At 34.7% G+C, this 15,859-nt stretch overlaps 1 protein-coding gene across 1 annotated transcript in view; it reads left to right on the plus strand.

Annotated features, from left to right (window-relative positions):
- Positions 1 to 3,477, plus strand: part of LOC145256375 (cholecystokinin receptor-like) — a 512,917-nt gene extending 509,440 nt beyond the window's left edge. Inside the window, exon 4 of the mRNA XM_080115201.1 lies at positions 3,151 to 3,477. Within this exon, the coding sequence (XP_079971327.1) occupies positions 3,151 to 3,337 (187 nt within the window). The 3' untranslated portion in view covers positions 3,338 to 3,477. The remainder of the gene's footprint in view (positions 1 to 3,150) is intronic.
- The last annotated feature ends 12,382 nt before the right edge of the window (positions 3,478 to 15,859 follow it).

Genomic DNA, 15,859 nt, shown 5'->3' on the forward strand with positions numbered 1-15,859 from the left:
TATCGCAAATTGTTACATTTCCAACCTGTTTCCCTGACCAGGAAGAACAACACGCATCACTTCTAGATCTGTTTTTGACCACAGTTCCTGATGATTGTATAACGAATGCCGACACCCCACTCGGGAACGCTGATCATGCAGTGATAATGGTTGAAATCGCCCTAAACTCTAGACCCAAAACTGAAGAGCCAGTGCTCAAAACAACGAGATATTATAAAAAGGCTGACTTGGAAGCCATCAGAGATCTTATCAGAGATGCCCCATGCAGAAATATTTTTCTCTTCCTGCGGAACAGTGTGCAAACGAGACCACTAAATGGTTCAAAACTGCTATCGAAGCGCATGTTCTCATGCGGAAATTTTATAGCAAGCCCCACTCTCCCCAATGGTTTACTCCTACTATTGCTCAAAGGCAGCATGCATACCGCAGATTTAACCGACATAAGTCCAGTTCAAACAGACAGAAGTACATAGAAGCTAGAAGTAACGTTAAGAAAGAAATAGCGACAGCTAAGAAAGAATTTACTGAAACCACTAAAAAACGCATCGAAGCACAAAAATTAGGAACTCGTGACTTCTGGAAAATCTACAATAGTGTAGTAAATAATTGGCAATCACCAATTCCCCCTACTAACCAACAATCGCGAGGTTGTTTGCTCAGCAACCGAAAAGGCTAACATGCTTGCCAGTCGGTTTGCCTCAAACTCCACACTGGACCCTTCCAATCACCCCCTGCCTGACTTTCCTTTGCAGACAGACGCCACGCTAGACGATCTACAAATCACCCCTGCTCAGGTACATGCTATCATAAAAAACCTTGACACTTCAAAAGCATGTGGACCTGATCTCATCTCAGCTGTGCTATTAAAAAATGCTCAGCCGAAGTAGCTCCAGTTCTCTCCAAACTCTACAACAAATGCCTTAATGAATCTTGCTTTCCAGGCTGTTGGAAAACTGCTTCTGTGGTACCAGTATTCAAGAATTCTGGCGAAAGAACTGACCCATCAAATTATCGCCCCATTAGCCTCCTCCCACTTTTTGCCAAAATATTTGAGACCATAATTAACCATGCTCTAGTTCATCACCTTACAGATGCTAAACCTCAGACTGACAAGCAATATGGATTTAGACAAGCCCGTTCCACAGCAGACATCCTCACTGTAATCTCTGAACGTATATACCATTCACTGGACAAAGCGGGGAGGGCAGAGCGGTAGCTCTAGATATATCTAAGGCTTTTGACAGAGTATGGCATGAGGGTCTCCTCAGGAAAATAAAATCATACAGTATTACTGGTAGAATACGTAACATAATTAAATCCTTCTTAGATAAGAGAAAAATCCAGGTTGTCCTCGACGGTCGTACAGCTAAATATGATATAAATGCGAGAGTGTCTCAGGGGTCTATCCTTGGAGCTCTATTGTTCCTGATATTCATAAATGACCTCCCCGACAAAATTGCTTCTGAGATGGGTCTATATGCTGATGACAACACACTCTATATCAGGCACGACAGGAAAACAAATGAACACATATCTAAAGAAATGGAAAAAACACTAGAGGAGTACCTCCAAATTGTAGTGGAATGGGGACAAAAATGGATGGTCACGTTCAATGCCGCCAAGACTAAACTAGTTTCATTCAATAATTACAATAAACCTTCTCTACCACATATAGCAATGGCCAACGACTCTTTATCTGAGAGTACATCTTTCAAACTGCTTGGCCTAACGTTCACAGGAAACATGAGTTGGAACAATTACATTGAAGGCATTTCCAGGGTCGCTGCGAGGAAGGTAGGCTCTCTCTACCGTGCTAGAAAACTACTAACACCTGAAAGTATCCTGTACCTCTATAAGGCAACCATTCGCCCATGTATGGAGTATTGTTGTCACATTTGGGCTGGTGCATCGGCTACTAGTCTCTCGCTCCTTGACAAGGTTCAAAAGAGAGTCGCCAATCTGATAGGCCCTGAACTGGCATCTAAGCTTCAGCCTCTGTCCCATCGACGAAACGTTGCATCCCTCTGCCTTTTCTACAAGTATTTTAATTGTGAATGCCTAACGAACTGCAAGCACTTATGCCCCCACGTCGTGAACACCCTCGACAGACCCGACAGGCTGCAAAATCCCACCCCACACTGTAGAGATCCCTAGATGTAAAAGATCTTTCTACTCCAGTAGTTTATTCCCAAGAACCGCTAGACTTGGAATTCCATTCCAGGTCCTGCTTCTTCAACTCTACTGACGTGCAGAAGTTCAAGTGCAACGTGAACCGACATCTTGCTGCCCAAATCCCTACATAGTACCCCAGTAGTTGTTGCCCCTGATAGTAGCCCCCTCCACCACAGTAGCAATGTGCCTTGTTTGGGGGTGAAAATGTAAAAAAAAAAATTTTTTTTAATTTTTAAATCTCATTAAACCCTTTCCTCAAGTAGGTATAAGCCTTGATAAGCAGCAACTCATTTATAAAACATAATTGTCCACTTCTAATTATATATATATATATATATATATATATATATATATATATATATATATATATATATTGGATTATGTTGTTTTTTTTTATCTGTCAAAGCCTGGTGCCACTTATAGTTAATAAGCTACTAAGTATACTTGTTTAAATTCAACCAATTTTTTTTTTCAAAATTAGTTAATTTTTAAGGTGGAAACATAGAAACAACTATGAACAAAAATGAAATGTTTTTCTTTTCATGGAAAGTATATAAGAATATTTTTGTGCAAGAAATGTTTCAATAAAATAAAAGTTTTCTTTCTATTACGACGAAACAATTTTTTCATCGAAACCACTATGATTGAAAACAATATTTTTCATGAAAGCAACTTTTAAAAAAAAATTTTCAAAAAAAAGTATCAGAGAAGTGTATGTGTGTTCTATTAACGAAAACATTGTTTGTCTACAAACCGATTGCTTATTGCATTATTGCTGATTGGTTATTGCGTCAACTTTTTCCGGCTCTTTTTCTGGCAAACTGTAGAAAGATACCGACACAACCTCTGGATCAGTACCGTTAATTATCATAATGAACACTTTATCATTGCTTCGTATCGTTTTAAACGCAAAATAAATAAATTTGAATTGAAAACATTCGCAAATAAATACCTTTTTCTTTTCTTTTCTTTTTACAGGCGAAATTTGACGAGCCTCACGAAGTCTTACATCCAATTGTTGGCCTACACATCAACCTGTTGCAACCCAATCACTTACTGTTTCATGAATAGCCGCTTCCGGCAAGGTTTCATATCGGCCTTCCGGTGTCGCCATACCCATGTTCAGGCGTTCAAAGGAAAAACCAACAGCACTGTTATCGCTTAGTCTTGTCACATGGTTCACGAATAACACTCTTTTTAACACGGCACTGCGAGTCATAGCAATAGATGTGTTTATGTACAATTCTTTTATGTTTTGTTTTTGTTTTTGTTTTGTTTTTTTTGGGGGGGTTGCTTCGGTTTATTTTGTTTTTGTTTTTGTTTTCTTGTTTTTCTTTTTCTTTTGCTTTTTTGTGAGGATTCATTTTACCTCAGCAAATTCTCAGAAATCAATACTAATACTTGATTCCCTTATGCGATACATAGATATCCGGGTGTTCATTTAAGATGCTCCCTACCTCTTAAAGTCTGAGTTAGTAAAGCAGTGTAGAATATTACTTTCTTTCTTCTGAAGTGATTGTCTATGTTGTGGTCTTTTCTTGATTCTGCCGGATTCAAGAAAAAGAACTCATCTTATTAGCTGGAACATCCAACTCAAGTCTGTCATTTGAAGTAGCATTAGTAGAATGTGCACTATTCCTTTTATGAGCAAGTATATAATCATTCCGAGGGGATCTTATTTGGGCTTCAAATACGATGTTATTTCGAATATTAAGCCACGGTTTACTTGTAGAACGAAGTATCCTTGGATTGTTCTGACAACCCCCTGTACAGAGACACCAACAATACTAGAAGATGGTGACCGGTAGAGATTCAAATTCACACACACATATATAAACAGGTAGAATGATTAAAATAAGACACGGAGATACGAGAGATATCGTCATGTTAGTGTTATTTATTAGTTGTTTAGTATTAGCTTATACAAGCGGGTTCAATATAGTCAATTTGTCTTCAATATAATTTTTCATCTTATATTCAGCACGCCATTCAATTATAAATATATATATATATATATATATATATATATATATATATATATATTTATATATATATATAAATTCAAAGATGGCGTAATAAAATGAATAAAGGTGATTCCAACTTCTGTCCAAATTTTTGGATTTTTTAATCATGCACATACGAATTTATTTTCTTATAAAATTATGAAGTGATATAATAATAAAATGAACGATTTCCCGCAACGGAACAGGTGCTGTCAAGAATTGTGTATGTAAACATACTAAAAGGAATATATGGCAAGATGGTCAACATCTTGAAATCTGGAATATAGACTTTTGTCATTTATTTGTTATATGCTCTATAATTATACTGAGCTTCATAAATTAAACGATTGGTATGAATAAATAGTGAAATATAATTGAAGAAGCATATTTACACACACACAAACACACACACACACACACACATACACAAACACACGCACACATATATATATACATATATATATATATATATATATATATATATATATATTGTTTAAACAAAATCAAGACAACAAAGATTGGATTGATAGCAACAAGTAGTGTATTTTCATTGTTCGTTACAAATGTTTCGCGACTATTCAGACATTTTCAAACCTTATATCGTCTGAAAATATTTACAAGAACGGCCTCTCTTCAGAGGTTGAGAAAACACCTTTTAATGAACAATATGGAATCCATTTTCCTTTTAAGGAAAACAATGTGATAAAAAATTTGCCTACATTTCTTCCTTCAGAAATTTTTTTTCCGTTTTCCGTTTGTTGTAGATTTTTATATCTCATATATAAGATATAAATCAGATATAAAAAAACATCCATAACAAACGGAAAACAAAATAACCTCTGAAGGGAGAAATGTAGGTAAATTTTTTATCACATAGTTTTCCTTAAAAGGATAATAGATTCTATGTCGTTCATTAAAATGTGTTTTTCTCAACGTCTGAAGAGAGGCCATTCTTGTGAACATTCTCAAACAATATGAGGTTTGAATTTGTCCGAATGGTCGCGAAACAATTGTAACGAACAATGAAAATACACTACATGTTACTATCAATCCAATTTTTGTTGTCTTGATTTTGTTAAAACAATATATTACAAAAAGTGGTAATTTTGAAGCTTACAAATTAAGTCACCTTATACTGACTTAAAATTGTTATTGAGGATTGAATATTTAACCTTCAGATGAGTGTAACTTACAACTGCTTTTTATCCACTACGTCATGTTTGAATAATCTAAATAATACGAAATTTTTCCGATTTACATAGCGAAAATTACTGACAAGGTATATAAAGAGTATACAAAAGTTTTAATTAGAAAAAAGTGAACGAGTGTAATGATATTACCATTGAGACTTAAGATAGATTTTATAAAATAGGTTTTTTATGCGATGATCACTAAAATCGAAGCCGATCCCCCAAAACTGTTTTAAATGTTTTTAGTTTCCGTGAAACATATTTTCATTTGAAGAAATATCATTGCATTCATCTGATAGTCAACCTTCAATTAGTTGAGTGCAGTCTGTTTCATTGAAACAGATCACAACACATCAATTTACTATTTTCGTTACACTGTTCTAACAAAATCAGTTTTCTGTGCCGGTGATTAGTGTTTTGTATGCTAACGTTTTGTGTATATTTATTTCTTTATAAGTCATATTGCGTCCCTACAATAGTGTAAATATTAAAATATCGTAGACTTGATTGCTCTATGTTTGAAACGGCGCAAAAAGTGAAAATTTAATTATGTTAAAAACAAACAAACGCCCACATGTCTACGCATTTTTGTAAAGATCTGTTACTTAATAACAGAAAAGCAAAGAATGGCGACGCGCAGCTGATTTTATCCTCAACGGCCATGCGAATTAACGTGAATTCTCGTCGTTCGTATGAAAATTTGATTATGAATTGGGCTGCATAGAAGCAAGTCGTTTAAAGAGTTTGTTTGAAGAAGGCAAGTCGTTAATATGTACCGCGTTGAGACGTGATAGTTATGTCAACACGAAGAAGGCAAAGGGGATTAAGAAGAAAACTGCAGTTGTTCATTCCTGACGAAAACTACAATTTTGTAAATAATAATGTTTTTTTCTTTTATCGTTGCATGTTTAATGTCATCCTATTTGAGTTTCTATTTAAATATTTACAATCCAGATCACATTTTAAAGTGCTATATCCTTGCACTCTCATGATTAAAAACGGTGCATAAATTAAATGAATTTTTAAACTCCTAACTTATAAAGGTTTGGACCGGTTTCATAAAGAGGCTGTTTTTCTATAAGCTTGAATGACGAAATGATCATCCGTCGACGGACAGAAAGTAAATGATACATTGTTTTGGTGTTTCGCAGTAATCTGAAAGTGTGGTGTCAGACATAAAAGAAAAAAATAAATAAAACTTTAAAAAGATTTTTTGGAGGACTGACAATTAAACTCAATTTTGAGACATCGGTATTTTCGAGTTCTAAATCTCTATTGTCATAGACTGTATTAGTTATGTAGTAATGCGTATGCCTTGTTATAACTTGATATAAAAAGAAGAAAATGTAGACGCTGACATGTTCACGAGCTTGTCGTTTTTTTTTTGTTTGTTTTTTTTGTTAGGAACACTCTTTTTGTTGCCTTTATTAATTGCTTTGCTGATTATTGATAATTCCTGGTAAGTTGTTGTTAGTACACACAAAACACCACAAATAAATAACACGTACAACTTGCTTCTGGTTGTAAATAAAATGATCTTCAACTTTTTTTTTATTTACGCAAATGACACAAGATTACGATGACAGTTCATTCATGGTTTATTTGAGAGACAGCCAGCAACAGTGCGTGTGCTTGTCTATTAAGTGGTAAGTAAACGACGCGGATATTTTTGCAAATACCATCTTCTTTAACAAATTTCTAATAAACTAGCTCACCTATTTTTAAACTCTCATTTGTTTACCATTTTCTAAATAAGATTACTGACTTCATAGAATAAAAGGCCCTAACACAGAACGACAATTTATTTTTATGATTTTAATTCTTTCGCCAATAATTTATTTTCAGTCATTTTATCGTGCTCCATGAATAAGAGTGCACAAGTACAAAGAGTGGGTATATAACTAAAGATAAGCTAGTAAAATGAGGAGTAGAATAGGGGAGAGTGATAAAGGAAATTAAATAACGCTAGTCCACATTGGCAAAATACTGGAATTTTCATTGAAAGCCTAGAACTTAGATTATACACAATCTTTGCTAAGTTAAAAAACAATGTTTATCGTCTTCACATTTAATGTTTTACATTTTATTCAATACTTTTCTTTTAATTCCTAACCGGTGTATTTTTTTAAGAGAGATTAACAATTTTTCATTATAATTAGGGCTATGACAACAGCATATTCTTTTCATTATTTTGACTCTCTAGCATATATCCGACACAGTTAGACACAATTAATCAATCGAGAACCACATCACTCGACATAAAACCTATATGATATCAATGGATATATACCTAAGAATCAAAACAAGGAAACGAATATGTCATATTGTCATAGCCCTAGTCAGAGGGGGCAAGGTCAGGAGAGTAGGGAGGTTGTTTGTTTGACAAATAAGTAGGGAGGTTGTTTGTTTGACAAATAAATAAATCATCATTAACAAAAATATATCAAAATATCAATTACAAAATTAGCATAAATTCTGACTATTTACATAGTCAATTTGAATTGAATAAGAAGCGTTTTTCTTCTTTTATTAATCAATTAGTGTACTTAGCTCAACTCGTAGTTCAGTAAAGAGATATTTGTTTATTCTCTTAATCTGTTTGCTATAGAAGTATAATTTGTTATGTCTAAATTTGAACGTTATAAGAATAGCTTTCAATGTTTCCTGTAACTAAAGACTGTTTAGAAAGTCATTTGTGCGGGGATATAGCGTAGATACAAAAAAAAAAAGAAGATAAAAATAGAAGACATAAAATTTTAGTATTTTCACAAAAAAAAAAGCCGATCTGATATTATTCAGAATTTATAAATATTTTCTTTTAAATAACATGAACTTTATATATCATTATATTTTTAGATGAGTAATTCGTATATTCATTTATTTATTTGCGGACTGTTAATCTCATCTTCATAACTGCGAGGCCTCTGGCGCAGTGGATAGAGGCGTTAAATCTCTACAGTTTCAGATGAGCACTGTCTGAAGATAGTGGTTTCAATCCTACCCAAATCAGGTCAGGAGATTAATTGGCTAAAACGTGGTGAGACAACAACAACAACTATGGAAGGCAGTAATTACTGAAGATAGTTAAGAGACTCGGCATTCCTATCCCATCGCGGTTAACCACCTGAAAAAGGCCAGAGTATTAGTTGGTCGAAACAAGGTGAAACAACAACTATGAAGATGAGGATAGCAGTTCGCAGATAAATAAATAAACATAAACTTTATCCATAAATTCAACTTTGGGTATCGGTTAAAATTATATACACTAAAAAATTAAAAAAAAAAAAATTACTTATCAAAATGGGAAAATGTCCACCATATTATTATTTCCGGAATGTAACAACAGCAATAAATAATAATTAACTAATGAAACTGAGAAAAAATGGGTAGGCAAAAAGTAAACCAATATGCAAGTATCAGTAAGTTTTCTTAGATGACATAGTGGTTATAAATATGAATAAATAAATTTATATTTATTAATGTTTTACAAAATACAACATCATCTTCTTAATAATCCTCTAAATTTTATCAAATGAAATTTTTAATAATTTCTACCTGACATTTATTTTACAGAAGAGGGGTTAATAGTATTTTCAGTTATACGAGGGGCGTGCAATAAGTAATGCCACTGACCCACTTCCCATAGCAGTAGAGCAACGAAACTTGGCACAGATATTAGTCTTTCTCTACATAGGAACCACCCAGAGTTATGCATTTCTCCCATCGTTTGATGCAGCTCTGGAGACCGTTTTTGTAGAACACCCCAGGTTGATCCTCCAACCACGACGTGACTTCAGAAATCAAGGCTTCATCATCTGGGAAACGCTTTCCTTTCAAAAACAACTTCATGGCTGGGAAGAGGTGAAAGTCAGAGGGGGCAAGATCAGGAGAGTAGGGAGGATTTGATAACCACATGCCCGTGCTTCAGATCTGGCGATATGCAAGTTGTGGACCGGAGCGTTGTCCTGCAGGAGAAGGGTACCTTTGCTAATCTTGTCCCGCCTCTTGAATTTGATAGCTTCCTTTAATTTCCTCAAAAGTGAAGCATAATAGGCTCCTGTAATTGTGGTACCCTTTGCCAAGAAATCTGTCATCACTACTCCGTCCTGGTCCCAGAAGACTGTGAGCATGACCTTGCCAGCGGAGGGCTGCACCCTTGCCTTCTTTGGGGGTGATAAGTCCAAGTGCTGCCACTGCATTGACTGGGCTTTGGTCTCTGGATCATAGTGATGGACCCAGGTTTTATTCTGTGTAATCAGTCTTTTGAAAAACTTTGACTCATCTTCTTGGCACATCTCCAAATTTATCTTTGAGCACTCAACGCGTTCTCGCTTCTGGAATAGTATGAGCAACATGGGAATCCATCTGGCAGACACCTTATGCATATGCAAATGGTCATGAATGATAGTTTCCACATACCCTATTCTAATCTTGACATCTTGGGCTATTTGGCGAATAGTAATGTGCCGATCTTCCAAAATGGCAGCCTCAACTTGACGGACAGATGCCTCACCAATGGCAGAAGGGGGGCGACCAGGTCTGGGAACTGTTTCCACAGACTTCCGGCCATGTTTGAATTCATGATGCCAGCGTTTTACAAGGTCATATGATGGGCATTCACCATAAGTTTCTTTCATTTCATCAAAAGTCTCCTGTGGTGTGTGTCCTTTCAAATACAAAAACCGAGTCACTGCTCGACATTCAACAGGCTCCATTTCACACCTGACTCAGTTCAAACACCTGTAAAACAGAAACCACAATTTGTTCAGAGCTGTAATTTGCCATATAACTCGTAGAGATATAAATCATTGCACATGCAAAATTTCAGCTAGTTCAGACAACTGGAAGTGGGTCAGGGGCATTACTTATTGCACCCCCTCGTAATAAATAAAACAGAGCAACAAATATAAACTTTCTGAAAATATTCTAACGGTTTGCAGTTTATTCAGGCTGTAACAGAGCGCATATGAGCGCGTATGAAAATATCAGCAGCAGAGAGATTTTTAAGCTGGCGCCGAGACGGCGAGAATGAAAAACGGTAATAATGTTAAAAAGGAAAAGCTGAGTTGGATTTATTTTTGTTTGTTCTTTTCCGGCGGTGGTGGATGGCCTGATGGTCCGAGAGAAGTTTGAACTGTTAGGAACACAGTTCGAGCGTAACGGCCACGTTACACATGTTTTCTGACGCGCTGAATCTAAATGTAAGGAGTGTTTTGCTGTATCAAGTCAGGCTTTTATGAAAAGTTAATTATGAAAAACGCAGATACAGTCCATTACATTCCTGTGACATGATGCTTTAATTTTATTTCTGTGTTTCATTTGTTATACATTATTTGTTTCATTTGTTATACATTATTAAAAGAAAAAATTCCGTACAGAAATCATAGTCTCCATTATGTGGTATAAATATGTGGAGTAGACATTGAATGGCAAAATAACAAGTAGCTTTTTTTTAATTCGAACGTAATTGTAAATAACTTTCAGAAGTTTCCATTAATAAAGACTAGCAGAACCAGTGGAAATTCCACGGTAGTTGAACATTTTTAAAACGCATTATAAATAAAATGAATAAAAAGTAAAATAAAACAAATAACAACGAATTTTAAACAATTTTAGCAAATTCTTTTTAACCTTTTAAAGCTAAAAAGAATTGATTTTTAAAATTTATGTTTTTTTCATGAAAATTCAACACACAGCACATTGTTTTGTTTTTTCTTAATATTTTTTATATAAATTGTGAAGGAATAGATGTCAATTCACTTGCACATTTTTTAAATTTTAAAAAGGAACTATAATTAAAAAAAACTTAGTCTCCTCTCAACAAGACTTTTTTATTATAAAATAAAATAACGAATTTGAAACCGTAAATAGACAGCCATTTTTTTTTTTTAATTTTTGGAAAGGAAATTGTTTTAATAATTTTTAACTGATTAAGAGCGACTATAAAGGGAGGTAATTCGTTTCTCATTAATTAATGTTTGTGATGGTGATGGGTTTTTGTGACACTGGACTTACGGACAAGTAAATTAATATTTAGATTGTCTAAAACATCACCTACACACAATGTAAACGGAGCCATCGAGTAGATGTTGACTGACCGTTGAATATGAAATTTTCGGTGGCGAATTAAAAATGAGAACATATCAGAAAACAACATTGAATGATAAAATAACAAATCACTTTTATTCTTCAATGTTTAAACTTCAGTACACAACTTTCTGTTCCTTCGCACTTCTACAATGCTGAGCAGCAAGGAGTTTTCACTTCAGAGTTCAACATTACTCAACCGTCATAATCGCACCCCTGTACCTCTGATACTTGATTTCTATTACTCTGATGTGCTGGTCGAATCTCTCATTTTGCTCGTCACTCATCGCGTCAAGATTCTCAGAAAAATGGTCCATATGTGAGAATAAGTAACGCATTTTAATGCTCATGTTGCATCGGGGATTTTTTAAAGCTCTCATCATATTAGTTATAAATTCAGTGTAGTTGCTCGTCTATTATTTTTAATGGTGATTTATAATTCACGATTGTTATGAAAGAATGTATTTAGTCTGATTCTGTTATGAATGTATACTTTTATTGTTATGTTTAAGTTCTAACGTAATTGTAAATAGCCTTCAGAGGTTTTGATTAATAAAGATTGTTTAAAACGTCACCTACACATGAACCAATGCAAAGAGTGCCATCGCATAGATGCTGACTAACCGTTGAATATGAAATTTTCGGTTAAGAATTAAAAGTGAGAGACTTTAGGTACGTGTAATGGAACGTGCTTCTCGATCATTCGTTGAGACGCGTTTAGTATATAATCAAATTGACAATTTTGAATGTTGTGCCTCTAAATGTTTGGTTATTTGTTGTACGATTGTTTGAAGTGAACAAACGGTGCGTCCATGAAACGGAGATATATTGACGTGCAATTAAGTATATTATTAAATGACGTCAAATAGAAAAATAAATGAGAAATAAAAGTACGTTTAACAACATAATTATGTCTATTTTCTTTTTTTTTTTTTTTTTGTCATTTTGTATTATATTTGATAAAAACTATAAAGAAGCGGTTTTCTATCTATCTATCTATCTATCTATCTATTTATCTCTATCTATCTATCTATCTCGAAATATCTCGCACTCTCGCATTTCTCTTCTATTTCCTTTTTGCTTTGCAGCCCAGATAGACGGTCTTACCTATCAACAGATACAAGGATGATAATCTACCTATCAGAGCAATATATGTCCAGTGGAGCTTTGTTCCATACGCATGCGCGGCTTTTGCTGACGGAAGTTTACTCATCAACATGAGCGAAATACTGATTCATTTCCCTTAGAATTTGGACATTTATGTTCCACAACCTTCGCCACTTTATGTGACTTATTTCGCTCTCTCCATAAAACACGCCACACCTCTTGCGTCTTCTGGTTTTTCCTCACTGGCAGCAGAGAGAGAGAGAGAGAGAGAGAGAGAGAGAGAGAGAGAGAGAGAGAAAGAGAGACAGCATACCGTTTCTTTTTTGAAGTGAGGTTGTTTGTAGTATCACTACTACTACACTATAATTGAAGGTTTTTCTTTTACACACAAATAAGCATCGACAATAAATTCCGAAAGATTCAACTTTAATTTAAACGTCATTTAATGAAGCGCTGGTGTATTACATTTTGCGACGGAAATGATATTTCAAACTAGGACGTCAGACAGTCAGACACTACGACGAGCGGACAGAGCCGTTTATAAACATGCATGGCCACATATGATAATATACATTTCAAACTTAACAATCGACTAACGTTCTATTTCAAACTTAAGCGTCATTGACAGGCTAAAATTCCACTTTAACCCTAAGCGTACGGACTAAAATGCTATTTCAATATTAAAGGTGACAGACAAAATAAAATTAATTTTGTAATTAATGTTTAAATATTGACTATAATTCTATTTCAAACTTTTGCATGACAGATCAACTGAAATTCTACTACACACTTAAGCGTGATAAAAGAAAATGCTATTTCAATATTAAACGTGACAGATAAAATAAAATTATTTTTTTTAATTAACGTTTAAAGATTGCCTATAATTTAAAACTTTTGTAATTGAAATTCTACCTCCACAGCGGGTAAAGTCGATAGAATTTTCTTGTAAATTGTGCGACACTTCTACTTCCACCCCTATCGAAGTATATGGAGGGATTTGTTAACTGCACTTTTTAGGTTAGGGTTATTATCGTTTTTAGGTTGGTATGAACAGGAGAAAGTTTACAAATGCATGAGTGCCATCAAAGAAAATAATGTTTGCGAATTATGATTGCATACCACATACAATGTTTCAAGTGATGGTTATCACAATTTCCGCATGTTTTTGGACTTCCTGTTTCTGTTGACCATTCTGCTTTACGATGAATGCCCTGGAAAAGTCCCTTCTGATTAATATTTACCAGTTTTAGCATAAGCAAACGTACTTGGCTGTTTTTCAGAATAACAGAATGTTTTGAAATCATAATCATTAATCATAAGGACTTTTCCAGGGCATTTATAGTAAAACAGAATAGTCAACAAAAAACTGTGTGTAAAAACCACACAGAACTTGGGAATAACCTAAGTAATTTATGAATGAATTCTGTGAAGCAACTGGAATTTGCTTTGATCAACAATAGCGAAGTAAGACATTGTTAGTCCCTATCTGTTTCTGATCGATTCTTACAACAATTATCTTCCATAGCGTTAGTAGTTGGTGAAGTGATTTTGTACTGTAGCTAAGTACGTTAGTTTATTGCCAATTTTTATTAGTTTCATGCCGTAGCGTAACGAGAACAAATGAAAATTGTATAGTTAGAGTCAAGGTTAGATTTGTCGGCTAAAATGCTATCCTGTCAAACTTTTAAAATCCAGTCAATATAATTTCATATATTAGACAGACAAACATTTAGATGAATAAACAAACCAACGGAAAAGGTAGAGACAAACACAATCACTAAATGCATAGGAAAACAATAGCAACTTGTGTTCAATTAATGGTACCCAATAAATCCTTCATATTAGTCACTGCGTTTCCGAATTGAATACCAGTAAAAGGTTGATATACCGTAAAACATATAAATAAAAGCTTTTTAGCTAGGAGTAAAGTGTAGTATCTGTTCTAATAATATAATTTATCTTTTTTTATCTTCGATAAAGAAAAATCATCCCAGGGTAATGTTTTGCTTTTGTCTCAAGTCAGATTGCCTCATTTTTAGAGGAGCTTGGTTTTTTCTCACATTAAAAATAGATGGTGTGTCTAACCCCGACATCGTGGAGAGGCAAATAAATATATACTTCTTTGGTTAGGAACAAAGTGTAGTATCTGTTTTGATATTATATTTTTGTACACGGTCAATGAAGGAGAAATTATTCTAGACTAAAGCAATGTTTTATTTTTCCCATTCTAGAGTGCTCCTTTCGGAGGAGCTGGAATTTCCCCACATTAAAAACTGGCCGTAGATTGAACTCCATCCTCGTGGGGAAGGAGCAAGTAAATATGGACTAAACAAACACATGATTAATTTATCTCTTTCTCTCACGGCGAAAAGGTGTGACATAAAGGTCGGAAAATAGGATTGTAGCATCCTAAAGCAAGAGCATTCTGGCTTGCAAAAAATGCCTGAGCAGCCCGATAGGTATTTCCCAGTAGAGGTAATTCAAGAGATTAGCTATAAACTAACCATTTCTCAAAGAGAGAAAGCAACGCTTGGGAAGGTAGACCTCCTGGAACTAAACAGAACCAGTAACATAGCACAGTCAACAGAGAAAAGGCCAATTCAGAAATAGAATTTGATGCAGAGGAGAAAGGATATTTTTAACACGTGGTTTTATAGATATCCAGACTGTCAATATTATAACGAACCCACTCGGGTACTCAATCTTCTAGATCTTTTTCTAACTGTATGCCTTGAAGTGTGCTCATCCTCAGTTCTGTCTCCGCTAGGATCTTCTGATAATTCATTTGTCACAATAAAAATAAAAATACAGTATAACAAAACCTCAAACATTCCTCTCCATCGAAGACTGTATTGATACTCGATGGCTTACTGGGACGGTTTTTGAACATTCATATCGGAACTACCCCTCCTACGCTCTGTATTTAAAAAAGAATGCATCTGATATAGCATCTGATATAGCATCTGATATAACTGATTGGTCAACCGTCAGCATAGACAGCTACATATCGTCCAAGAAACTCAAACAAAAACAGAATAGCCAGCCATGGTACACCCTTGAATGTGCTGCCGCCATTGCTCATAGAAATCATTACTTCAATTGCTTTAAACGTAATAGATAGGACTGCCAGCAATCATTGCAAAAGGGTTATAGAAAACGCAAGAGTTTTATGCCCAGTTCATCAAATCCAAAATAGAAAAACAGAGGCACCCATGGGTGTTGCGAATGAAAAACAAGATTCTGAATAAATGCATCTCCTCTATCTCGACCAGTATCAATGATTTCGTCAGCACCTGACAA

This window comes from Euprymna scolopes, chromosome 32, assembly GCF_053919585.1.
Source record: "Euprymna scolopes isolate OS-2025 chromosome 32, ASM5391958v1, whole genome shotgun sequence".
NCBI classification, from domain to species: domain Eukaryota; kingdom Metazoa; phylum Mollusca; class Cephalopoda; order Sepiida; family Sepiolidae; genus Euprymna; species Euprymna scolopes.